Consider the following 26923-nt stretch of genomic DNA (forward strand, 5'->3'; position numbering starts at 1 on the left):
GGCGAATAATGCGTGCAGATCCCAGTAAGGTGGCCTTCTGCAGCTGGCAGGTGGTGATTTTGTCAGCGTCAATTGTGTTTAAATGCAGGCCAAGGTCTTTAGGCACTGCACCCAGTGGGCTGATTACAACTGGGACCACCTTGACTGGCTTGTGCCAGAGTCGTCATCATCATAATCATCATTATTATTATTATTATTATTATTATTATTATTATTATTATTATTATTATAATATTCGGGTCGGCTTAATCTCAAGTATATACGGTACCTATTGACTTATTCATCCACCCACCCATTTATCTATCCACACAACCACCCACCCATTTCTCTACCTATATAGATTTTGGTCGTTCTATTTTGGTCGACTGGAACTCTGTGCTAAAGTTCGCTGCTAGAAGACACAATGACATGCTGCAAACAATTAACGCAAAGGGCAGACAAATAGAAACTGGGAGGGGAGGGTCGCCTGCATCAAACAGGGTGATGTGTGTGGGTTTTGCCCGCTCCTCACTTTGGTAATCATTAGCCGAGTAATTCATTAGGCGCTTTAATCGGGTCAGCGTCTCTCTTCACTGGCCTCTTCTTCCCGCGTCCCCTGTTGACTTCTCCCTCTCCTTCCCTCCGAACCTTTGCTTCTTCCCAGCCAGGGATTTATTAAAATTAGACAGATTAGATGGAGCTCCAGATATTTACAACAACAAAAAAGGTTCCACAAAGCTGCTCAATCGGGGAACGCGGCACCAAAACACCCGAGACGCTTGTCACGAAATCGCTTCTAAACACTTTTTGCAAATGAGAAAAACACAAGAAAGAGACGGTCATTCTAATACAACGCATAGGCGGTTATAATACGGCATTATATCCTGGGAAAAGGAGGCGCTAAGGAATCTCTCTCGGCAACGATAGATTTCGTCTCAGGTTACCGCGGGTAATCAGCGCAGCTTTTAGGCTCAGCTTTCCTCTGCTTCATTGCTTTGATGATAGAGTTGAAATCCCAAAGCTTTTATGATTAATTACTCCCCGTAGGTCCGCATATTTCAAGGGGGAAAAATACGAGCGAGAGAGCGAGAGAGAAAGGAATAGAAAGCGAAGAAACAAGAAGCGACGAGACGGCAGCCCCGGAAGCAAGAAGTTCCAAAAGATGCTTTTGACAGCACCCCAATTGTCAACACCCCTCCAAAGGTGTAATTCGGCACCTAATAATATAGAGATGTGTTCATAGGTTGTTGTATGTTTTTCGGGTTGTATGGCCATGTTCCAGAAGCATTCTCTCCTGACGTTTTGCCCACATCTATAGCAATATAGAGATGCATTGTTATGCAATACACATGGTAGATATTGCATGTCGAATGGTTTCTGCAAGTCTCCCCACAATCTAATCAGGTATCAATGTGTCGTCGAAGGATTAATCTATGTTAATTTTATCAATATTTGTATGTATGTATTTTTATCCTTTACTATTTTATCTTGTAAATTGCCTAGAGCATCTTGGATGGAGGGCGATTAATAAGTAATTAAATGATGATGATGATGATGATGATGATGATGATGATGATTTCAGGGCCAGAATCACTGGGTTGCTGTGAGTTTTCCGGGATATCTGGCCATGTTCCAGAAGCATTCTCTCCTGACGTTTTGCCAACATCTATAGCAATATAGAGATGCATTGTTATGCACTACAAATGGTAGATATTGCATGTTTCTGCAAGTCTCCCCACAATCTAATCAGGTATCAATGTGTCGTCAAAGGATTAATCTATGTTAATTTTATCAATATTTGTATGTATGTATTTTTATCCTTTACTATTTTATCTTGTAAACTAGCTGTGCCCGGCCACACGTTGCTGTGGCGAAGTATGGTGGTATGGGAAATAAAGTATTGAGGAATTGGTGGTAGTTAAGGTAAAAGGTCCCCTGGGCTGGGTGGGTTGCTAGGAGACCAAGTGAGCAGAGCTTAGCCTTCTAACTGGCAGCAATTGGACAAAAACAATTATTCCTCTCCCTCTAATTAGGACTTTATTTTTCTTTTCTTTTTGTTGTATCAACCTAGAGGCATGGATGAGGGGGTGTGCTGTCAATTTTCAAGGTTGTGGGGTGTTTACTTTTGTTGTTTTGTCCGCTGCCGTGATGCCATCACTCTTTTATATATATTGATAGAACGCCTAGAGCATCTTGGATGGAGGGTGATTAATAAGTAATTAAATGATGATGATGATGATGATGATTTCAGGGCCAGAATCACTGGGTTGCTGTGAGTTTTCCGGGATGTCTGGCCATGTTCTAGAAGCATTCTCTCCTGACGTTTTGCCCACATCTATAGCATGCATTGAAAACTAGGCAAGTTTGATATACAGTAGAGTCTCACTTATCCAACATAAATGGGACGGCAGAATGTTGGATAAGCGAATATGTTGGATAATAAGGAGGCATTAAGGAAAAGCCTATTAAACATCAAATTAGGTTATGATTTTACAAATGAAGCACCAAAACATCATGTTAGACAACAAATTTGGCAGAAAAAGTAGTTCAATACACAGTAATGCTATGTAGTAATTACTGTATTTATGAATTTAGCACCAAAATATCACAATATATTGAAAACATTGACTACAAAAATGCTTTGGATAATCCAGAACGTTGGATAAGCGAATGTTGGATAAGTGAGACTCTACTGTATCTGTAGAATTTCCAGGGTGTGAGAAAGAACTCTTGTCTGTTTGAGGCAAGTGTGAATGTTGCACTTGTCCAGCTTGATTACCATTGAATGACCTTGTAGCGTCAAAGTCTGGCTGCTTCCTTCCCTCCAATCCTTTGTTGAGAGGTGTTATCTGGCCCTGATTGTTTCTTTTCTGGAATTCCCCTGTGTTCTGAGTGTGTGCAAAGCGTCAGGAGAGAATGCTTCTGGAGCATGGACATACAGCCCAAAAAACTCACAGCAACCCAGTAATCAGGTGTCATTAGGCCCAATGAATCCAATATTATTAATATTATTATTAATAATAATATTACTATTTAGCTGTTTGTGATTCCTTTATTTTATCGCTTTTAAACTTATTTATTATGCAATGCTTTTGACACGAAATAAATCAATCAATCCAATATTGATGGGAGCGATTTTTCATTTAAATTCATTGTTGTTAAAAAGATGTAACTGCTCTAGAATGGAAGTCAAAATATATACACTTTCATAGTTGTACTGGTTGAAATGCAGATGATTTTAATGTTTAAGTCACAGGCTAATGGTGTCTAAATTTTTCTATTTTTATTTCTGAAATTTACCACCCTCAGCTTATACTGAAGTCAATGTTTTCCCAGTTTTTTTGTGGTAAAAATTAGGTGCCTTGGCTTATATTCGGGCCAGCTTATACTCGAGGATATACGGTAATTAAATGCTGTATGATCTTTACTACTGTTTGATCCCATATGTTTTGGGTGCTATATTGTAGTTATATATTTTGGGTGCTATACAACTGTCTCCTCTATTAGCTTCTGACACGATAAATATAATAAATACAGTAGAGTCTCACTTATCCAACACTCGCTTATCCAACGTTCTGGATTATCCAACACATTTTTGTAGTCAATGTTTTCAATACATCGTGATATTTTGGTGCAAAATTCGTAAATACAGTAATTACTACTTAGCATTACTGCATATTGAACTACTTTTACATCGTGATATTTTGGTGTTAAATTAATAAATACAGTAATTACTAAATAGCATTACTTTTTCTGTAAAATTTGTTGTATAACATGATGTTTTGGTGCTTAATTTGTAAAATCATAACCTAATTTGATGTTTAATAGGCTTTTCCTTAATCCCTCCTTATTATCCAACATATTCGCTTATCCAATGTTCTGCCGGCCCATTTATGTTGGATAAGTGAGACTCTACTGTATTGGAGGATGGTTTCAGGAGAGTAGTTATTGTTGCTGAAAGGAGGGAAACTGTATTTACGAATTTAGGACCAAAATATCACAATGTATTGAAAACATTGACTACAAAAATGCATTGGATAATCCAGAACGTTGGATAAGCGAATGTTGGATAAATGAGACTCTACTGTACTGGAGGATGGTTTCAGGAGAGTAGTTATTGTTGCTGAAAGGAGGAAAATTGTATTTACAAATTTAGGGCCAAAATATCACGATGTATTGAAAACATTGACTACAAAAATGCATTGGATAATCCAGAACGTTGGATAAGCAAGTGTTGGATAAGTGAGATAAGTGAGAATCTGGATTTTCAGAGATGGTTCTGAAAATGCAGATCAGAAAATGCTAGTCTTGTGCTAATGGAGCAGAATATTTTCCCCTTTTCTTCCTTTTGCAAAATACACCTGCAGGTTTTTGAGACTTCCTTTTTTTTTGCAATCAAATGGGCTGGGAGCTTCCTTTTCAAAAAATAAAAAAGGAAGGTCAGGACAAACAAACACAAGGTCTGTTTCAGTCTGAATTGATATAAAACCTGAAGCTAAAATACCCTCCTCTCTTTCTCTGTTTAAAATCTTAGATCGTTACCTTTTTTTAAAAAAAAACCCTAATTCTTTGAAAAGAAAGGCAACAGAATTATGGCGGTAGGGTCAGAGACGGAGCAGCTTCCATCTGTTGAAAAACGAAGCTGAATTTACCGAGATGCCCGGCTCCTCTTTGCTTCTGAAAGGGCTCGGCAGTCAATCGCTTGCCCTTTTAGACAGCGAAAGGCAGGCTGACCCCAAATTTAACCTCAACCCGACCTCGTCTTTTCGCAGAGCCTTCTGAAGCCGTTGACCGTTTCACCTGCAGCTGACCAAAGACCATGAAAGAGCCGGGACGGGCAAAACGGGGAATCTGTAAGGCGAAGCTGCTCTTTTTCCTGAAGTTGGCAACTCAAGCTGCTCTTGGCCCATGTCACAAAGCACAAGCGATTCAAGCATATTGGTTTCAAGAATATTGGTCACCTTGTCTTTTTAATAAAGGCTTATCTAATTCAGTTAATTGATGGAGGTGCAATACTATTAATGCCACTCAAACTCATAAAAAAACTTAAATTGCTTGGAATAATAGGAGAAGATTTGGAACCACAAGCTGAACTATACCTATTCATAAGATCTCAAGGAGAATTGGTACAAGTAAATAAGTAAGTAAGTAAAAGTTTATTTGTATACCGCCCTCTCTCCTGAAAGGGACTCAGGGCGGTTTCCAATATAAAATCAGCATAAAACATTGTACAATAAAACACTGAAAACACTACAAAACACTATAAGAATTAAAAAAATATATAATAACAATTGACTAAAACAATCACATAAACAGAAGCAATATAATCACTCAAATAACATATGAATCAGAGAAGAAGAATCAAAAAAGACCACTGGGAAGAAGGAGACGATGGTCTGGAGGGGCCACTAGAAATAAAATGCAATGTTATATTCTAAGATGCTTTGGGGCAGAGGAATAAAATGCAGTGTTTCAAGTCAAAGAGATGGCCTGTGCAACTACTATAGATATGGGCTCGGTTATCCAAAATGATATACCAGTGCTATGAAAACGTAAAAGATCAAGGCTGGAAATGCGGAAAACAGGTTGGCACATTCTTCCATATGTGGTGGGGATGCAAATTAGCAAAGGAATATTGGGGGGAAAAAATTCATGAAATAATACAAAAAAATTATGAAAATAAATATTCAATTGAAACCGGAGTATTTTCTATTAGGAATGACCGATATGAACTTTAATAAAAATCAAGAGATTTTATTCAACTACAGTAGAGTCTCACTTGTCCAAGCTAAACGGGCCGGCAGAAGCTTGGATAAGCGAATATCTTGGATAATAAGGAGAGATTAAGGAAAAGCCTATTAAACATCAAATTAGGTTATGGTTTTACAAATTAAGCTCCAAAGCATCATGTTATACAACAAATTTGACAGAAAAAGTAGTTCAACACGCAGTAATGCTACATAGTAATTACTGTATTTACAAATTTAGCACCAAAATATCACGATGTATTGAAAACATTGACTACAAAAAATGCGTTGGATAATCCAGAATGTTGGATAAGCGAATGTTGGATAAGTGAGACTCTACTGTACTTTGTAACAGCAGCCAGAATAGTATATGCCAAGAAATGGAAATTAACAGAAATACCAAATAAAGAAGAATGGATGCTAAAGATTATGGACATTAAAATATGGATGCTTTGACCTACTATCTGAAAACCCACCATGGCATACCAACAAAAGAAACAGGCTCGACATTATTGACAACTTTTATAGAACAAGAGGAATTTTTTACAAAGACATAAAGACAGAGTGGAAATACAAAGGACAACATGTACAAAATAATTTACCACCTAGAAGAAAAGACGGGAAGTACAACCTTTTTTGTTGTTTTTTTGTTTGTTTTCTATTTTTTTCTATTTTTTTCTTATATACTTTTACTTCAATTTTTTTCTTTCTTCTTTTTCTCCACTCCAACCACCCCCTCCTGTTCACTTTCTTTTCTATACTTATTATTGTTCTCACTCTTTTTATGTTTTTAAAAGTACTTAATAAAAATATTTTATTTATTTATTATTTATTTATTTGCTACATTTATATGACCCCCCAAAAATACAATATAATATTGTATGTAAATTTAATTTGTAAGCCGCTCTGAGTCCCCTTTGGGGTGAGAAGGGCGGCATATAAATGTAGCAAATAAATAAATAAATAAATAAATAAATAATATTTTTTAAAAACTTACATTGCTTCAGAGATTAACATAATTCTACAAATAAGCCTGGTCCTAGAAAATGATCTGAGATTGAATGATGTACATAAATTCTTGTAAACTATTATAATATATTGTATGTATATATAACTTGTAAGCCACCCTGAGTCCCCTTCGGGGTGAGAAGGGAGCAATATAAATGTCGTGAATGAATAAATATATAAATAAGTAAATAAATAAATAAATACTATATTTACTCCTGTCATGTAAATAATTGCATTTTAACTTTATGGCCACACACAAATATTTAACACTGTCTTTAAAAAGTGTTCTTTGCTTTGTGTTAAATTGTCATGAGATTGTGTGGTTGTTTGCTGCCTTGAGTCCCTACGGGAAGAAAGATGAGATATAAAGATAATGGCTTTCTTTATAAAAAGACAAAGGATTCCCCCAGGCAGGAAGCAGCCCGGCCTTGAAGCTGCCAGGCTATTCAATGCTAATCAAGCTGGTCAATTGCAACATTCACACTTGCCTCCTACAAACAAGAATTCTTTCTCTCACCCTGGACATTCTGCAGATATATAAACCCCACTTGCCTAGTTTCCAACAGACCTCACAACTTCTGAGCATGCCTGCCACGAATGTGGGCAAAACATCAGGAGAGAATGCTTCTGGAACATGGCCATACACCCTGGAACTCACAGCAACCCAGAGATATATAAACCCCACTTGCCTAGTTTCCAACAAACCTCACATCCTCTGAGCATGCCTGCCACGGATGTGGGCGAAACATCAGGAGAGAATGCTTCTGGAACATGGCTATACACCCTGGAACTCACAGCAACCCAAAGAAAATGATGATGATGTTGATAATAATGATGATGATAATAATAATAATAATAATAATAATAATAATAATAATGTTATGGTATGTAGAAATGCTACTTTGAGTCTCTTTTTTGGAGAGAAAAAGTGGGCTATAATAATAATAATTGTATCTTTTATACCCTCTTGACTGATAAAAAAAGTGATATTCCCGCACTGGAATGATAACACATCCCCACCAATTGATAGAAGATTTAAGAATGCTTGAAAGAGTGATATAGCATCACATTGTACAAACGAACGTATACTTAGATACTGAAATTTATGGGCAACGTTTTCTCTTTTTTACCTCCTTATTTCCTATAATGTCCACACATCACAATAAGTAACCGAGAGCCTGAGGAGGTATGTCTACTTTGCGTACTGTTTTTAATGCTATATTTACTTTTTACAACTGAAAAATCTGCAAACGTTGCCCAAAAGATAAGTGAGAATGCCTCCCGGGGTTCAAGAGGGCACGAGGTCAGGGAGACGTCAACACGAGGGGGGAAAGCTGAAAGAGTCTGGAGAATGTTTCGAAAAAGATGATAAAAGACAAGCTCGAGATAGAAGGCATAAACCATTACGATCAGGTACCTTTCTTCTTGAGAAATGATCTTCGAGTTGCTAGCGGACTTTGGCGGACCCGGGTGTTCTGTAGAAACTTCACGGCGGTTGCGATCTATGGGGCAGAGAGGAAAACAGAAGATCTTTAAAGAAAGTGACACACAGAATCCAGCTTTTAAAAGAAAAAACTCATATAAAGCATTAAGTAGGAAAGGAAAACCTAGCAATGGAACTTAGCTGAAAGACCACAGATCGAGTATCAATTAGAGTTGTGCACAGAATTCATGTCTACCATTTATTTCATTTTTTCGGAAGCACGAAACGGGAAGCCCCCTCCCCGCACAAAATCAGCTCGACACAAAAGCAAGCTGGAGCCAATCCCGGTTCCAAGCCAGCTTTGGCCTCCCAGAACTTGCCTCCTGGCCTTGGAAAGAGGGTGCGTGTGTGGCTTGCAGGCCCAGAAAGCGTGTGCGCCTGCCAGTACCTGCAGCCAAGCGCTTCTTCCTCTAGAGTAAGAGGCACTCGGCTGCAGGGACTGGCAGTACTGGGCTTCTTTCTCATGCAGATAAACAGCTTTGCTCTCACAGAGCCTTCTCTCACATCCAACTTATACAGGAGCTTCACACATTAGCTTTACACACAGCAGCCTTCACACTGGAGCTTCTCTCACCAGGCCTTCACTCACAGTGAGGCCTACCTCATACTGAGGCCTACTCACACAGTGGCCTTCTCTCACAGAAGCTGACTAACACTGGGGCGTTCTAACACTCCTCAGGATGACACTAGCTTTAGCCCACTAACTTGTATCAGGCTTTGGCCTACTCACTCTCCTCAGTGACGCTAGCTTGTTTAACGCTTTCAGTGCTTGACTCGCATTTTTGTAATTAAAAATATCTAGTTAATTTTTAATATTTCTAACACATGAATACTGTCATCATCTCATGCAGAGAAAGGCAAGACAGACAGACAGACAGATGGACGGACGGACATGGACTTGGACATAGATAGACCAGCATGCATTCCTCCTATTTCCATAAGAAACGCAAAAACTTCCTTCCAAAATTGTGGACATTGGGATGGCCTCTCTCACATCCAACTTACACAGGGGCTTCAGACATTAGCTTTACACACAGCAGCCTTCACACTGGAGCTTCTCTCACCAGGCCTTCTCTCACAGTGAGGCCTACCTCATACTGAGGCCTACTCACACAGTGGCCTTCTCTCACAGAAGCTGACTAACACTGAAGCGTTCTAACACTCCTCAGGATGACACTAGCTTTAGCCCACTAACTCTGTCAGGCTTTGGCCTACTCACTCTCCTCGGGGTGACACTAGCTTGTTTAACCATTTCAGTGCTCGACTCACATTTTGTAATGAAGCTCCCACATGGCATAGTGGACTAAGTGGCTTGAAGTGACTTGAAGGTTGGGTTGCTGACCTGACAGCTGCCAAGTTCGAATCCCACCTGGGGTGAGTGTGGATGAGCTCTCTCTATCAGCTCCACTCCATGCGGGGACATGAGAGAAGCCTCCCACAAGGATGGTAAAAATATCAAAAACATCCGGGCATCCCCTGGGCAACGTCCTTGCAGACGGCCAATTCTCTCACTCCAGAAGCAACTCAAGTTGCTCCTGACACAATAATAATAATAATAATAAATTGTAATTAAAAATACCTAGTTAATCTATATATATAAAAAAGTGATGGCATCATGGCAACCCACAAAACAACAAAACTACAGGCCCTCCAACCTCGAAATTTGACAACACAACCCATCATCCACGCCTCTAAGTTGATACAACAAAAAGAAAAGAAAAATAAAGTCCTAATTAGAGAGAGAGGAATAATTGCTTTTATCCAATTGCTGCCAGTTAGAAGGCTAAGCTCCTCCAACTTGGTCTCCTAGCAACCCAATAAAAAATAATAATAAACACTAAAAAAATTAATACAAGAAAATACTATAATAACAGAAAATAACTAAAAATAATACAAGAAAATAATAAAATATAATAAATAAAAATATAACTTACAATAAAATTAATAAAAAAATGCAAATAACGTCAAATAAAAATTACACAACAATTTTTAACCAATACCACCACCACTTTGCCACAGCAACGCGTGGCCGGGCACAGCTAGTTTTTAATATTTCTAACACATGAATACTGCCTTCATCCCATGCAGAGAAAGGCAAGACAGATAGATAGATGGATGGATGGATGGATGGACATGGACATAGACATAGATAGACCAGCATGCATTCCTTCTATTTCCATAAGAAGCACAAAAACTTCCTTCCAAAATTGTGGACATTGGGATGGCCTCTCTCACATCCAACTTACACAGGAGCTTCACACATTAGCTTTACACACAGCAGCCTTCACACTGGAGCTTCTCTCACCAGGCCTTCTCTCACAGTGATAGACCAGCAGGCATTCCTCCTATTTCCATAAGAAGCGCAAAAACTTCCTTCCAAAATTGTGGACGCTGGGATGGCCTCTCTCACATCCAACTTACACAGGAGCTTCACACATTAGCTTTACACACAGCAGCCTTCACACTGGAGCTTCTCTCACCAGGCCTTCTCTCACAGTGATAGACCAGCAGGCATTCCTCCTATTTCCATAAGAAGCACAAAAACTTCCTTCCAAAATTGTGGACATTGGGATGGCCTCTAAACTTCATCCCTCACAAACCAACCAAAGCATTGCTTCCATTCATACAATCTGGCCACGTCTTCCATTGCCATTTAGTTTCCAAGAAAAGAGCAGAAAAGTGGCTTGATGGGAACGACAATCCTTTGAACCACTGTATCTTCAAGAAAAGTCGGGAAGATTTATTCAGACGTACAGAGTGGGTCCTTGTGCCTGTTTTGAGCGGGGAAAGAACCCAACCCAAACCTCTGGTCATAACTCAAGCGAATGCCTGTCATCACCTGGTTTTCAAATATGCATCTCGGGTCAAAGAGCAGCATTTTGATGGGTTTTAATGGCCCTTTTGATGTAGTCCTCGGTGCATTCCATCAACATTGTATGTGTGCATGTGTACTTTTTCCCTCTTTCAAATTGCATCTCTTATTTCTTTAAATACATTAATCAGGCGAGTGTAGGCAAAACGGATCCATCGGACAATGCAATAAACATGAATTATCATCTATCCAACATGCATAATGGCTTAAAAAAACATAATAGGAGGTGTAGTTTAAATGATTAGTTATTACACCTGCGGTGGGTCTGATTCAATTGGGGGAAATCATCTTTAATAGGTTAAAAGGTTTAGATCACCCGGCTTCCCCCTTAAAGTGGCTGTAGAGAGGTATGATGGAGTATGCTGTCATTACTAATTCATTTAAGAAAAGCATGGGGGGATACAGCAAAGAACAGCATAAATGAGCCAATCCAATTTAGACATCAGGTAAAGCAGAAAAACACCTTTTTAAAAAGCATGATAAATGAATTTGGGAGGGAGATGAAATTCATATTTTAACGGGAAATTTGACCAAGTCCCAGCATACTTTGAAAAAGAAACGGTACAGATATGTATGGGGGCGGGGGAGGAACCCTCTTTTTAAAGTTTAGCATTCCATCATTTCAGGTTGTAAAATAATATGGAACCCACCCACTTCTGCACGACACATAAAGTGGCACTTTGGTCTTGTTTATACCCCTCTCGAACCGTCGCGCTGGAAACGCCAGCGATAGGGAAATTGCACATTTAAGCGGCATGGGTCTCGCCGCACCAGATGCAGAAGGATAAACGGCGCAAATTAATAACCGCGGGGGGGAAAATATGCTGAACCAGAAGAAGGATGTCCGAATAAGCAGGCACAGAGACGTGCCGACATATCAGGAGGTACTTTGCTCTTTATATGAATCACCTGTTCCTTTTGCAACTCTTTTGATGGCCCTCGCTGTTCGGGGGGGGGGGGGAGCGATGCCCAAGACCAAAACGCTTGCTAAGGCCCAAACTCTCAAAACCTTTTAGATCGCTTTACTGACTCTGAGTTCCAATGAGGAATATTTGGAAAGGCAAACAGTCAGGGATGGGAGAAAAGTTGATTAGAATAGGAATTTGTTGGTGAGGTTAAAGAGTTTGAGTGGTTAGTAGACTTGGGGTTAGAGACAGAGGACAGTTAGAGTCAGACACAGAGTGAGAGTCAGAGGACAGAGAGTCAAAGATTAAGTCATAGATAGAGAAAGAGACAGAGGAGAGTTAGAGTCAGCGAGAGGTAGAGTCAGAGATAGATGAGGGTTAGAAAAAGATATAGAGTTAGAGTCAGATCTAGAGGAGAGTCAGAACTAGAGGAGAGTTAGTCAGAGAGAGGTAGAGTCAGAGATAGAGGAGAATTAGAATAAGATATAGAGTCAGAGCTAGAGGAGAGTCAGAGCTAGAGGAGAGTTAGAGTCAGAGAGAGGTAGAGTCAGAGATAGAGGAGAATTAGAATAAGATATAGAGTCAGAGCTAGAGGAGAGTCAGAGCTAGAGGAGAGTTAGAGTCAGAGAGAGGTAGAGTCAGATTTAGAGGAGAGTCAGAGCTAGAGGAGGGTTAGAGTCAGAGATAGAGGAGGGTTAAAATAAGATATAGAGTTAGAGTCAGATCTAGAGGAGAGTCAGAACTAGAGGAGAGTTAGAGTCAGAGAGAGGTAGAGTCAGAGATAGAGGAGGGTTAGAAAAAGATATAGAGTTAGAGTCAGAGCTAGAGGAGAGTCAGAACTAGAGGAGAGTTAGAGTCAGAGAGAGGTAGAGTCAGAGATAGAGGAGAGTCAGAGCTAGAGGAGAGTTAGAGTCAGAGAGAGGTAGAGTCAGAGATAGAGGAGGGTTAGAAAAAGATATAGAGTTAGAGTCAGAGCTAGAGGAGAGTCAGAACTAGAGGAGAGTTAGAGTCAGAGAGAGGTAGAGTCAGAGATAGAGGAGGGTTAGAAAAAGATATAGAGTTAGAGTCAGAGCTAGAGGAGAGTCAGAACTAGAGGAGAGTTAGAGTCAGAGAGAGGTAGAGTCAGAGATAGAGGAGGGTTAGAATAAGATATAGAGTTAGAGTCAGAACTCGAGGAGAGTCAGAGCTAGAGGAGAGTTAAGGAGTCAGAGCTAGAGGAGGGTTAGAATAAGATATAGAGTTAGAGTCAGAGTGCACTGTAGTGTGAGGCTTTTCTTTGGGGTCCTTGTCCCAAAAGGGGTGAATTTTCCAGTTCAAACATGGCCAGTATCTTAAGTCTAGCAATAACAGGTATGTGTAGCACACTCAGTCCAAAACCATGAAGATACGTAAGAGCCTTTGTGGAACATACATATACACACTTTTATGCATAGATAGTTACAGCCCAGGATATCAGAAAGGCAGTGAGGTTTTATCAGGAATTCTGGTCACCTAATATTGGCAGGTAAAATGAATTTCCAGGGTTGCAGAAAAAACCCAACGCTTTGCTGACTTTACAAAACAAAAACCTCCCCCCTTATCTGCAAAGACGTAATTTCCCCATAAACTAATAGTACAATCTCTAAGAGACGAAACTGAGAAGAATCATAGAGCTTCCTGAGCTCTGCCTTGGCTACACACAAACAATTGTTGATTTTTTCCCCCCAAAGGTGGATGAACTGCAGAGCAGGAAGACGGCGAGCAAAAATCTACTTTTCAATAAAGCCATTCTATCAAAAAAATGAAATCACTCCATTAACAAGAGCTAAATTATTTAAAGGGCCTCCTCCATCATCTGTCTCATCTTTTTGCTAAAGGTCTATTGATTGAAAATGACATTACAAAATTATAGCTTAGAAAGGAAGATTCCCTCTCCCCCTTTTCTCTCTCTCTCTCTCTCTCTCTTACGCAGACATACAGGTTGTCAGAGAAATCCGCTCCTAGCTCTGTGGGGGAAATATTTCCAGCTCTGAAGCAGAGTTCAGAAAAATTAGATAATTTAGATCTATCTGTCTTCAGGTATATCGAAGTTAACTAAGCCAATGTGTTCCTGGGAATGACTTCTTTTACAGAAAACGCGGTATTAGAGGCAGAAATAACATGGAAGGAATAGGGTTATGTTCCTGTACCATTCAGCACCAATATTTTTCGGCAAACTTTTTTATCCAAAAGTAGGATAAAAAAGGCTCAGATCTCATCATGAATGATTTACATATCTATATATATAATAAAAGTCAATGTTTGTATGCGGCGGGCTGTGTATGTATGTATGTATGTGTGTATGTGGCAGCTTTCTGATTGGCCACCACTATCACAGGCCACTGTGACCACCAGGAAAGATGGACCTGGCCCAAACTTGACACACTTAACCCCCACGACGCACTTTATGTCCTGGTGCCATTTGCGGGACAATGGGTGATGGGATATGTAGTACTTTCAATCGCTACGACTCCCACAGGCCACTGCGATACCTACCAGTGACATAACTGGACCAAACTTGGCAGACAGAACCCCCATGACCCCCTTTACACCCTGGTAGTTTGGGGGAGGATATACCATGGATGATGGGATTTGCAGTACATTCACTCACTTTCTGAGACCACTGCAACTGCCACAAATGACTCATCAAGACCGAACTTGAAACACAGAGCGCCCATGACCCACTCTATACCCTGGTGAAGTTTGGAGGACAATGCACCATGGACGATGGGAATTGCAATACCTTCACTCACTTCCCGAGAATGTTGTGACCCCCACCAATGCCTCAACAAGACCAAACTTGGCACATAGAGCATCCATGTCCTACTCTACACCTGGGTGCTGTTTGGAGGGGGATGGACCATGGATGATGGGACTTGCAATACCTTCACTGGCTTCCTTCGAGCACTGTGACTCCCACCAATGACAAATCAGTACCAAACTTGGCACACAGAGGCCCCGTTACCCACTCTACATCCTGGTGTGGTTTGGAACAGTTTCAACCATGCATGATGGGAACTGCAGTATCTTCACTCATTTCCTGAGACCACTGCAACCTCCACCAATGTCTGATCAAGACCAAACTTGACACATACAATCCCCATGACCTACTATACATCCTGCACTGTTTGGAGTGGAAAGGCATTGGGAGTTGTAGTTCACCTGCACCCACTGAACCCAGCTGACATTGGATCTACACTACATTTGGAACACAGGGAAACAATGCCTTTCTCAAATGACCCGGGCACAGCCGGGTCCCCAAGCTAGTACATAATAAAAGTGAAAATATGTATGTGTGTCTCATTTATCCAACACTCGCTTATCCAACGTTCTGGATTATCCAACGCATTTTTGTAGTCAATGTTTTCAATATATCGTGATATTTTGGTGCTAAATTCATAAATACAGTAATTACTACATAGCATTACTGCGTATTGAACTCCTTTTTCTGCCAAATTTGTTGTCTAACATGATGTTTTGGTGCTTAATTTGTAAAATCATAACCCAATTTGATGTTTAATAGGCTTTTCCTTAATCCCTCCTTATTATCCAAGATATTCGCTTATCCAAACTTCTGCCGGCCCGTTTAGCTTGGATAAGTGAGACCCTACTGTATAATGATAGATTTATATCTAGCTCTGCATTGTTTATGTAGGCATTATATGTTTGCCTGTTAGTATGTTGGAAGCTGGCCTTTGTCCCCAGGGGGAGATAGGGCAGGGTACAAATGAAGCTGTTGTTGATGATGATGATGATTATTATAAAGTTATTGTTGCTTTTCCACTTATAGAGTTAGTTTACTGTTTTTCTTTGAAATACAGTAAACATTTAACCCACTGATGCCTCAATTAATATAATTTGATTGGTATCTAATTTTATTTTTGAAATTTACCAGTAGCTGCTGCATTTCCCACCCTCGGCTTATACTCAAGTCAATAAGTTTTCCCAATTTTTGTGGTAAAATTAGGTGCCTCGGCTTATATTTGGGTCGGCTTATACTCGAGTATATACGGTACCTGATATGCCAAAATTACTGGAGGGGCTTGGGGGGGGGGGAATCTAGGCTGAATGAATTTTGAGATTTTACTAGCCATTCATTGCTATGGGGGCTGCTGCCAAGAAACGTGCTCAAAATGAGAAGTTTGGGCTTTCTAATGAGATGTTGTAAGGGACATGCCTTACAATCAGAGGCAGTTCAGAACAAGATCGGATCCAAAGACCAAAGTCTTATGCTCTGAAACCTGGCATCAGGTTGAAGGGAAAGGGAACACCCTCCTAGTTGGGGGGAGAGGGGAGGTGGGGAAAGAAATGCTGCGTTTTAAGTAAGATGGGGAAGGGGGGAAGCAACTATCCGTCCTCTTGTCAGGAACCGCTTGACAAATATGGCCATCAGTGGCACAAGGAAGTAGTTGCAAAGCAGCTGTTAATCAGGGTAACACATCGCAGAACGCTGATGCTAGCACTCATGAAAAAATGCAAGAGGCTAATTATGAAGCCATATATCTCACTAAAGAGGCCCCCTTCCTCCCGATTCCAGATACGGCATTCGCAAAGTGACAATCGCACCGGCACATCCTTCCACACCGATTTCCAGATCGGCCAACAAGTGCCAAAGGTCCCCAGGATCATTTTGTTAAAATATTCTTTATTTATAACCATAAGGATTGGAAGCAAACAGGGAAATGGGGGTTGCTTGTCCATTCTGGTTTTCTCCCGGCTGGTCATGGAAATCAGTCTCAAATCAAAGTGGACTTTTCGTAGATGGCTCCTTCTCTAAATAGTTTATAGCAGGGGTCCCCAAACTAAGGCCCGGGGGCCGGATGCGGCCCTCCAAGGTCATTTACCTAGCCCCTGCCCTCAGTTTTACAATATAATATATTGTATATACAAATAATATTGATAATAATATTATAATGTAATACAATATAACACTAATAATAATAATACCATACAATAGTATTAATTATATATTATATATTACTAATAATATTACAGTATAGTGGTATAGTTCAATATAGCAATATATAATGCTAATAGTGTGCTATGCTAATAATATAACATATTGTATGTACATATAATTTGCAAGCCACTCTGAGTCCCCTTTGGGGTGAGAAGGGTGTGATACAAATGTAGTAAATAAATATAGTAAATAAATAAATAAATTTTAGACTTAGGCTCTCCCAAAGTCTGAAATGACTTGAAGGCACACAACAACAACAACAACAACAACAACAATCCTAATTAACTTGACTATCTCATTGGCCATAAGCAGGCCCACACTTCCCATTGAAATCCTGATAAATGTATGTTGGTTAAAATTGTTTTTATTTTTAAGTATTGTATTGCTTTTTCATTGTTATTTCATTGTTCTTGTTGTTTTTGCACTACAAATAAGACATGTGTAGTGTACATCGGAATTTGTTTGTATTTTTTTTCAAATGATAATTTGGCCCCTCAACAGTCTGAAGGATTGTGGACTGGCCCTCTGCATAAAAAGTTTGGGGACCCCTGGTTTATAGCTTAGGTGGTATCTTGTCATTTGTGAGATCCGGGTTTGTGTTTTTGGGGGATTCAAACCCTAGGTTTTGTTTCCTGCTGCACTTACAATTTTTCAAGCTCTTTCTCTCCCAGATTGGGAATTTCCATCAGCATCTAAATATACACACCTATACCTGCTGAAGGGAGCCCCGGCGGCGAAGTGTGTTAAAGCGCTGAGCTGCTAAACTTGCAGACCGAAAGGTCCCAGGTTCAAATCCCGGGAGCGGAGTGAGCACCCGCTGTTAGCTCCAGCTTCTGCCAACCTAGCAGTTCGAAAACATGCCAATGTGAGTAGATCAATAGGTACCGCTCTGGCGGGAAGGTAACAGCGCTCCATGCAGTCATGCCAGCCACATGACCTTGGAGGTGTCTACGGACAACGCCAGCTCTTCGGTTTAGAAATGGAAATGAGCACCAACCCCCAGAGTGTGAGTAGATCAATAGGTACTGCTCCAGCAAGAAGGTAAAAGCCCTCCGTGCAGCCATACCTATGGCCACATGTCCTTGGAGGTGTCTACGGACAACGCCGGCTCTTTGGCTTAGAAATGGAGATGAGCACCAACCCCCAGAGTGTGAGTAGATCAATAGGTACCGCTCTGGCGGGAAGGTAACAGCGCTCCATGCAGTCATGCCAGCCACATGACCTTGGAGGTGTCTATGGACAACGCCAGCTCTTCGCCTTAGAAATGGAGATGAGCACCAACCCCCAGAGTCCGACATGACTGGACTTAATGTCAGGGGAAACCTCTACTTTTACCTATCCAAATCCAAACAAGCCAAACAAACAAATACAGAAAAGCCAGACCATCAAATACAATATAAAACATGCCATTAAAACCCTATATAAAACATTAAAACCTTTACCTTTATACCTGCTGAAATGAAATTTCCCACAATGTGAACCAGCCAAATCCAATAGCAACCACTATTTCAAAAAGGGAGAGGACATCTATATATATAAAAGGGTAATGACATTTCGGCCTAGGACAAAATAACAAAACTACACATCCCAGAAACACTAAACTTGCCAGCACAACCCCTCATCCATGCCTCTAGGTTGATACAACAAAAAGAAAATAAAAATAAAATCCTAATTAGAGGGAGATGAATAATTGTTTTTATCCCATTGCTGCCAGTTAGAAGGCTAAGCGCCGCCCACTTGGTCTCCTAGCAACCCACTCAGCTCAGGGAACAGGCAGAGTTAGGCCTCACTTAGGCCTCTTCCACACTGCCTATAAGATACAGATTATCTTATTTTAACTGGATTATATGGCAGTGTAGACTCAAGGCCCATATAGACTCAGCTATATAACCCATTTATAATGGACTTAAAGTCAGGGGAAAACCTTTACCCTTTACCTTAACTACCACCAGTTCCTCAATACTTTATTTCCAATACCACCATACTTCGCCACAGCAACGCGTGGCCGGGCACAGCTAGTAGCTTTATAAACCAGTAACTTGGTATCCCTATAGAAGTCTCGATCCGCAAACACTCTCTGCTTCATTTGGAAGAATGCTGCACTCGCAGAGCTCAGGCGGTGTTGTATTTCAGTGTCAATGTTGACTTTTGTGGAGAGGTGGCTGCCAAAGGAGTGGAAATGGTCAACATTTTTTTTAATATTATACCATTAAGTTGTATTTCTGGCATTGCAAGGGGATTGGCTGGTGACTGCTAGAAGAGTACTTTGGGTTTTTTTATGTTCAATCAGAGGCCGAGCTTCTCATATGCTTCTGCAATATCTACTGCGATAACAGCCGACGGTCCATGTGTAGATACAGTATACCTTTGAATAATAATAATAATAATAATAATAATAATAATAATAATAATAATAATAATAATAATAATAAAAGACAACATTGGGACCAGAAGGGACTAGCCAACTTTGTTGGAAATGAGGAATCTGGGCAGACGGATATCCCTGATCTGATTCATCATGTTGAAAGAAACCTACTTTTCTGATTTCCAGGATGTATAGATTCTTAAGCATCTGAACAGTAGCAATTTCGGGCAACAGCCAATTAATCCGTGATCCTCGTGGCCACAAGATTCCACCACGGCTGCTTTCATAAACAGCTTTTAAAGAAGCATTAGAAGATGATAATGCAGGGAAGTGGCTATTAATGGGCCGATTTGTCCAATTAAATCTTGTTTAGCCAGTTAGTCATCTGCCTCGCGACTGACTAGTCGGAGCAAATTAATCCATTAAACTCAAATAAATGTATATACTCTGTAGTTCGGAAATTTGGAAGGAAGTGGAAGGTAACTCCTCTCCGCCTCGGTCTGGTAAATAGAACCGACCGCCGTATTAGAAGCAAAGGTCATTGTTAATATTTTCTGTGGCGTTTCCTGTCACAGTGGCACGCCGGAATGCAGATTAATTAAAACAAAAGTAGGTGTGTGGTCTTAACACTCAGATTTAAAATTGGATCCTACCAATTTAATTTGTCAATCTTCTCCCCCCGCTTCCCCATACCATCCATTTCCCCAGGTAGCTTGAAATATTATGTGTTTTTTCTTCCCCTTTATCCTCATCTATAAATATAAAAGGGTAATGAAATTTCGGCCTAGAACAAAACAACAAAACTACACATCCCAGAAACACTAAACTTGGCAGCACAACCCCTCATCCATGCCTCTACGTTTATACAACAAAAAGAAAAGAAAAATAAAGTCCTAATTAGAGGGAGAGGAATAATTATTCTTATCCAATTGCTGCCAGTTAGAAGGCTAATCTTTGCCCACTTGGTCTCCTAGCAACCCACTAAGCCCAGGGGACAGGCAGAGTTAGGCCTCACTTAGGCCTCTTTCACACTGCCTATAAAATACAGATTATCTGATTTGAACTGGAGTATACAGCAGTGTAGACTCAAGGCCCTTCCACACAGCTATATAACCCATTTATAATCTTATATTATCTGCTTTGAACTGGATTATCTTGACTATTTCCCATACCACGATACTTTGCCACAGCATCCTCAGAGGTTGTGAGGTCCGTAGGTCCGTTGACGCAGGGACTACGAATACACAACACTCACGGGCGCTTAACTCTGTGATGCATTCATAACTGCGGCATACGATTCCAGCTAGCCTTCCCATATACATATACCTCACAACCTCTGAGGATGCCTGCCATAGATGTGGGCAAAACGTCAGGAGAGAATACTTCTGGAACATGGCCATACAGCCCGGAAAACATACAACAACCCAGGTTTCCAACTATCTTCCAAACTTGTTTGTCTGATCAGACATGGAAGTATCCGGGGGACAAGTATTAAGAATTAAGAATGGTATTAAATTGGGTAAATAGCAAAAAATAAAATAAAATACCTTACTTTGGACAAAAAAAATCCTAGCTGATTTATTTCTAAAAGTAAATGAAACTATACATGAAAAGTGTGGAAATTGTGGACAAGTGGATGAAACTGCACAGGAAAAGTGGAGGGAAAGATACATCAACCAGAACCAGGGAGGGATACGATATTCCTTCTTGGTACAGTAGAGTCTCACTTATCCAAGCCTCGCTTATCCAAGTCTCTGGATTATCCAAGCTATTTTTGTAGTCAATGTTTTCAATATATCATGATATTTTGGTGCTAAATTTGTAAATACAGTAATTACAACATAACATAGATTCTCACTTATCCAACACTCACTTTTCCAACGTTCTGGATTATCCAACGCATTTGTGTAGTCAATATTTTCAATACATCATGATATTTTGGTGCTAAATTTGTAAATACAGTAATTACTACATAGCATTACTGCGTATTGAACTACTTTTTCTGTCAAATTTGTTGTATAACATGATGTTTTGGTGCTTCATTTGTAAAATCATAACCTAATTTGATGTTTAATAGGCTTTTCCTTAATCTCTCCTTATTATCCAACATATTCACTTATCCAACGTTCTGCCGGCCCGTTTATGTTGGATAAGCGAGACTCTACTGTAATACATTTATTATTTTACTCTATTTATTATTACATTTATTATTTTACTGCATTTATTATTATTATTACATTTATTCTTTATTATTATTAAAAGGATACATAAGCACATTGACATTGAAGAAGATGATAATAATGATTTAATCAGAGTTGAACAGTCATATCTTAAATTGCAGTTTGATGATATGTGGGCAAAACGTCAGGAGAGAATACTTCCTTATTATCCAACATATTTGCTTATCCAACGTTCTGCCGGCCTGTTTACGTTGGATAAGTGAGACTCTACTGTACTGCGTATTGAACTACTTTTTCTGTCAAGTTTGTTGTATAACATGATGTTTTGGTGTTTGATTTGTAAAATCATAACCTAATTTGATGTTTAATAGGCTTTTCCTTAATCCCTCCTTATTATCCAAGATATTTGCTTATCCAAGGTTCTGCCGGATAGCTTGGATAAGTGAGACTCTACTGTATTAAGAATTAAGAATGATATTAAGAATTAAACCTTACTTGGGACAAAAAAATCCTAGCTGATTTATTTCTAAAAGTAAAAGAAACTATACATGAAAAGTGTGGAAATTGTGGACAAGTGGATACGATATTCCTTCTTTTTTTTTCTTTTTCTTTTTTGATCTTTTTAACTTTATTTATATGATGCTTAAAAAAAACTAGAATTGGGACTCAAAGTAAAGGAAGCAAACTAAGATCATCATCATCATCCTCATCATCATCATCATCATCCTTCTTGGTACTTGGAGGCATAAATGAACCCAATGCTGAAAGGAAAAAGATGGGAAGAGGAGGAGGAAGACAGCATTCCCAATGAATGAGGGGACGGGGGAAGTGTCCACTTGGCAATCTTGCATCTTCCAAGCGAATAACCTTGGGAAGGCACAGAACGCAAGCAAAGAGCGAGTGCTCCATCTAGCCTGAGCCAGGAGGAACGCCTGCCGCCGTCAACCCGGCCTCCGACGGGAGGAAAACGCAGCCCAAATTAAGTGTTTTCACTCAGTGGAAATGAAATGTTTTGCAAGATGAAACAGAAATAAAATTGTGGTTTTAGGTAATTACTAGTTGGCATTTACATATCACAGGCTGGTTCAACACCTATTCATTTTCCCCTTTTATTTTCAATTTTTCAAAATTGCTCATTAAAGCTAACATACGACAGGGACAGGGGAGGGAGGGGGGAGGATGGGAAGAATTTATTCTCCCTTTTTGTGTGTGTGCATGTGTTTTATTATTATTAAAGTGCTGCAAAATCCCTAGATCTGCTTTAAATACAGTTATCTGCAGGCACACACCACTGAACCTTCCCAAAGAGTCTGTCAAGGGGAGCGTGGCCCCCTCCGCTCTCAATTAAAAAGCAGAAGAGAAAAGGAGCAGACATCAACGTGCTCACCCTAAAATTTCTACAGAGCCTTGGCCTATCCTGGGAAGAAGTTCCCAGTCTTCTGTTGTTGGTGGCTAGGAAAAGTTGGCTTTAAAAAGACAATAAACCAGAGCTTGTAAAATATTATTTGTTAAAGACTACAACTCAAAGAATGCCCACATTCTAGGAGTTCAAATACAGTAGAGTCTCATTTATCCAACATAAACGGGCTGGCAAAATGTTGGATAAGCTATTATTATTATTATTATTTATTTATTTATTTATTTATTTACAGTATTTATATTCCGCCCTTCTCACCCGAAGGGGACTCAGGGCGGATCACATTATACACACATAGGGCAAACATTCAATGCCCATAAACACATCAAACCGAGACAGAGACAGGCAGACAGACGCAGAGGCAATTTAACCTTCTCCTGAGGGGATGTTCGATTCTGGCCACAGGGGGGAGCAGCTGCTTCATCATCCACTCTGATGGCACTTCCTCATTCCAACGTTGTAAATTAGTTAAATTAATATGTTGGATAATAAGGAGGGATTAAAGAAATGCCTATTAAGCATCAAATTAGGTTATGATTTTACAAACTGAGCACCAAAACATCATGTTATAATAATAATAATAATAATAATAATAATAATAATAACAACAACAACAACAGCAGCAGACAAAAAACCAGTACAAGAAAGCCACACTACAAACTAGAGCTGACAGTTGGCACAACAAAACATTGCATGGAAAGTTCCTTGACAAAATTGAAGGAAAAGCTGATAAGGAGAAGACCTGGTTCTGGCTCACGAATGGGACCCTGAAGAAGGAGACAGAAGGCCTGATCCTTGCAGCCCAGGAGAAAGCCATCAGAACAAAGGCCATTCAGGCCAAGATCGAAAAATCAGCTGATGACCCAAAATGCAGACTGTGCAAGGAAGCTGACAAAACCATTGATCATATCCTCAGCTGCTGTAAGAAAATCGCACAGACAGACTACAAACAGAGGCACAACTGTGTGGCCCAAATGATCAATTGGAACTTATGGCTCAAGTACCACCTCCCAGCAGTAAAGAACTGGTGGGATCACAAACCTGCAAAAGTATTGGAAAATGAGCACGCAAAAATACTGGGGGACTTCCGAATCCAGACTGACAAAGTTCTGGAACACAACACACCAGACGTCACAGTTGTGGAAAAGAAAAAGGTTTGGATCATTGATGTCGCCATCCCAGGTGACAGTCGCATTGACGAAAAACAACAGGAAAAACTCAGCCGCTATCAGGACCTCAAGATTCAACTTCAAAGACTCTGGCAGAAACCAGTACAGGTGGTCCCGGTGGTGATGGGCACACTGGGTGCCGTGCCAAAAGAGCTCAGCCGGCATATGGAAACAATAGACATTGACAAAATTATGATCTGCCAACTGCAAAAGGCCACCCGACTGGGATCTACGCACATCATCCGAAAATACATCACACAGTCCTAGACACTTGGGAAGGGTTCGACTTGTGATTTTGTGATATGTAATCCAGCTTGTCTATCTTGTTTGCTGTGTCATACAATAAAATAATAATAATACTTTATTTTTGTATCTTGCCACCATCTCCCTGAAGGGACTCGGGTCGGCTAACAGGGGACCAAGCCCAAAAGGATACAAGGTATAAACAAGTTAAAATATAAAACAAAAACAAAAACAATAACAGTATAACAATAAAATAGAAACAAATTCAGGCATGAATTATACAAGTAAAACCATAACAGCAAGATAAAAGTAATAAAAACAACTTCACCACTAATAAATAGGATGGGGGGTCAGGTCAAAGTTAGCATTGAATAACCTTTCAGCTTCAAGGTCTGGCTGCTTCCTGCCTGGGGGCATCCTTTGTTGGGAGGTATTAGCTGGCCCTGATTGATTCCTGTCTGGAATTCACCTGTTTTCCTAAAGTTGTTCTTTATTGACTGTCCTGATTTTAGAGGGTTTTTTTTAATACTGGATGCCGTATTTTGTTCATATTCATGAGGCCGTTCAATGCTAATCAAGGTGGCCAATTTAAACATTCACGCCCGCCTCAAGAAGACAAGTTTTACAATAAATTTGACAGATAAAGCAGTTCAATACGCAGCAATGTTATGTAGTAATTACTGTATTTATGAAATTTAGCACCAGATTGAAAAGATTGACTACAAAAACATTGACTACTAAAAGGCAGACTGCGTTGGATAATCCAGAATGTTGGATAAGCAGATGTTGGATAAGTGAGACTCTACTGTGGTATCTTTTCAAAAAGTCTGCACTAAGTTCAAACAGATAACCTGTGGATATTAGGTTTGTGCATTTCGGTTGAACTTCAATGCATTCTTCACATCCTGGCCTGGGGGAATCCTTTGTTCAGAGTCATTAGCTGCCCCTGATTGATTCATGTCTGGAATTCTTCTGTTTTCAGAGTGTTCCTTATTTACTGTTCTGATTTTGGAGTTTTTTAATACTGAAGCTTGGAAGGTCAATTAATGCTTATCAAGGTTTACTTGTCCGAACGTGTCTCCCGCTATGACCCATCACGGAATTTAAGATTTTCCAGGGAAGCCCTGCTCTCGGTCCCACCAGCCTCACAGGTTTTCAGTGGTGGCCCCCCGCCTATGGAACGCCCTCCCAAACGAAATTAGACAGGCCCCGTCCCTCCTGTCTTTCCGAAAGAGAACAAAAATGTGGTTATGGGATCAGGCATTTGAGCATGAGTAGCAGCAGAATCGCGATATGAATATATGACTCACTGACAGACCCCCCACCTGGACATGAAAAGTGCCTTAAGTGTATATTTAAATGTACAATTATGCAGGTTTTTAATTTTATATTGTAATTTTTATTGTAATTTTTTAATTTTGAAAGACTTTTAAATCTGATGTAAACTGCTTTTTCTGATGTACAGTAGAGTCTCACTTATCCAAGCCTCGCTTATCCAAGCCTCTGGATAATCCAAGCCATTTTTGTAGTCAATGTCTTCAATATACTGTGATATTTTGGTGCTAAATTCGTAAATATAGTAATTACTGCATAACATTACTGCGTATTGAACTACTTTTTCTGTCAAATTTGTTGTATAACATGATGTTTTGGTGCTTAATTTGTAAAATCATAACCTATTTTGATGTTTAAAGGCTTTTCCTTAATCCCTCCTTATTATCCAAGATATTCGCTTATCCAAGCTTCTGCCGGCCCGTTTAGCTTGGATAAGTGAGACTCTACTGTATATTGTAAGCTGCCCTGAGTCCCCGATGGGTAAGAAGGGCGGGGTAGAAGTGATGTAATAATAAAAAAAAATCAGGAGACCTGCGGATCCATTTTCGTGCGCCTTCTGAAAATGGGTGGGTTGCCAAATAGTCGTTTCCGTTTCCACAGCCAAAAGATCCAGGAAGATCCGGCCCATGAGGTTCCTTCCAACTCTATGATTCTACATGACAGGTTTACCTTCTGGCTGCCGTAAGTCAGAAACAATTTGAAGCCCAATAACAACAAAGGAATAGGAAAACAAGCTGGATAAATCTCACCAGAAGAAAATTAAGAGATGACCTGATATAGTGAAAAGCTGGACTAGAAATCTATTTCAGCCTCCCCATCAACCTTTATTTGAAACAACTATCATTCTTTCCCAGAAATGGTTTGATTTTATTTGATTCTTAAGCCAAGCAAGCAGTGCTTCCTTGTTTTTCCTTCTTCTTTAAACCACTGCCCAGCATTGAAGGCCATAAAGCATACAGAGTAGGAGAGATGACATGATGGACGGGCATATTTTAAAGTCTATTGTGCAAATACGTATTTAGGGAATTCTAAAGCAGGGCATTATTGACCCAAGACTCTCTTAAAACACTGATCTATGTTAAAGGGTGAGGGATTGGGTGCAGGGGGAGTCTGTATTGAACACACCAACTTTGCTGAGTAGCCCTGTTTCAGAAGTGAAGTATCTCTGCTCATCTTCCGTTTTTATTAGCTCGGGTTAGAGCCTAAGAGAGTGGTTATCAACATCATTTTAAGGAAGAAAAA

At 39.9% G+C, this 26923-nt stretch overlaps 1 protein-coding gene across 1 annotated transcript in view; it reads right to left on the reverse strand.

Annotated features, from left to right (window-relative positions):
- Positions 1 to 26923, reverse strand: part of pex14 (peroxisomal biogenesis factor 14) — a 157202-nt gene that overhangs the window by 77475 nt on the left and 52804 nt on the right. The window contains exon 3 of the mRNA XM_008121524.3: positions 8152 to 8236. Within this exon, the coding sequence (XP_008119731.2) occupies positions 8152 to 8236 (85 nt within the window). The remainder of the gene's footprint in view (positions 1 to 8151; positions 8237 to 26923) is intronic.

The sequence above is a fragment of the Anolis carolinensis genome, unplaced genomic scaffold, assembly GCF_035594765.1.
Source record: "Anolis carolinensis isolate JA03-04 unplaced genomic scaffold, rAnoCar3.1.pri scaffold_15, whole genome shotgun sequence".
NCBI classification, from domain to species: domain Eukaryota; kingdom Metazoa; phylum Chordata; class Lepidosauria; order Squamata; family Dactyloidae; genus Anolis; species Anolis carolinensis.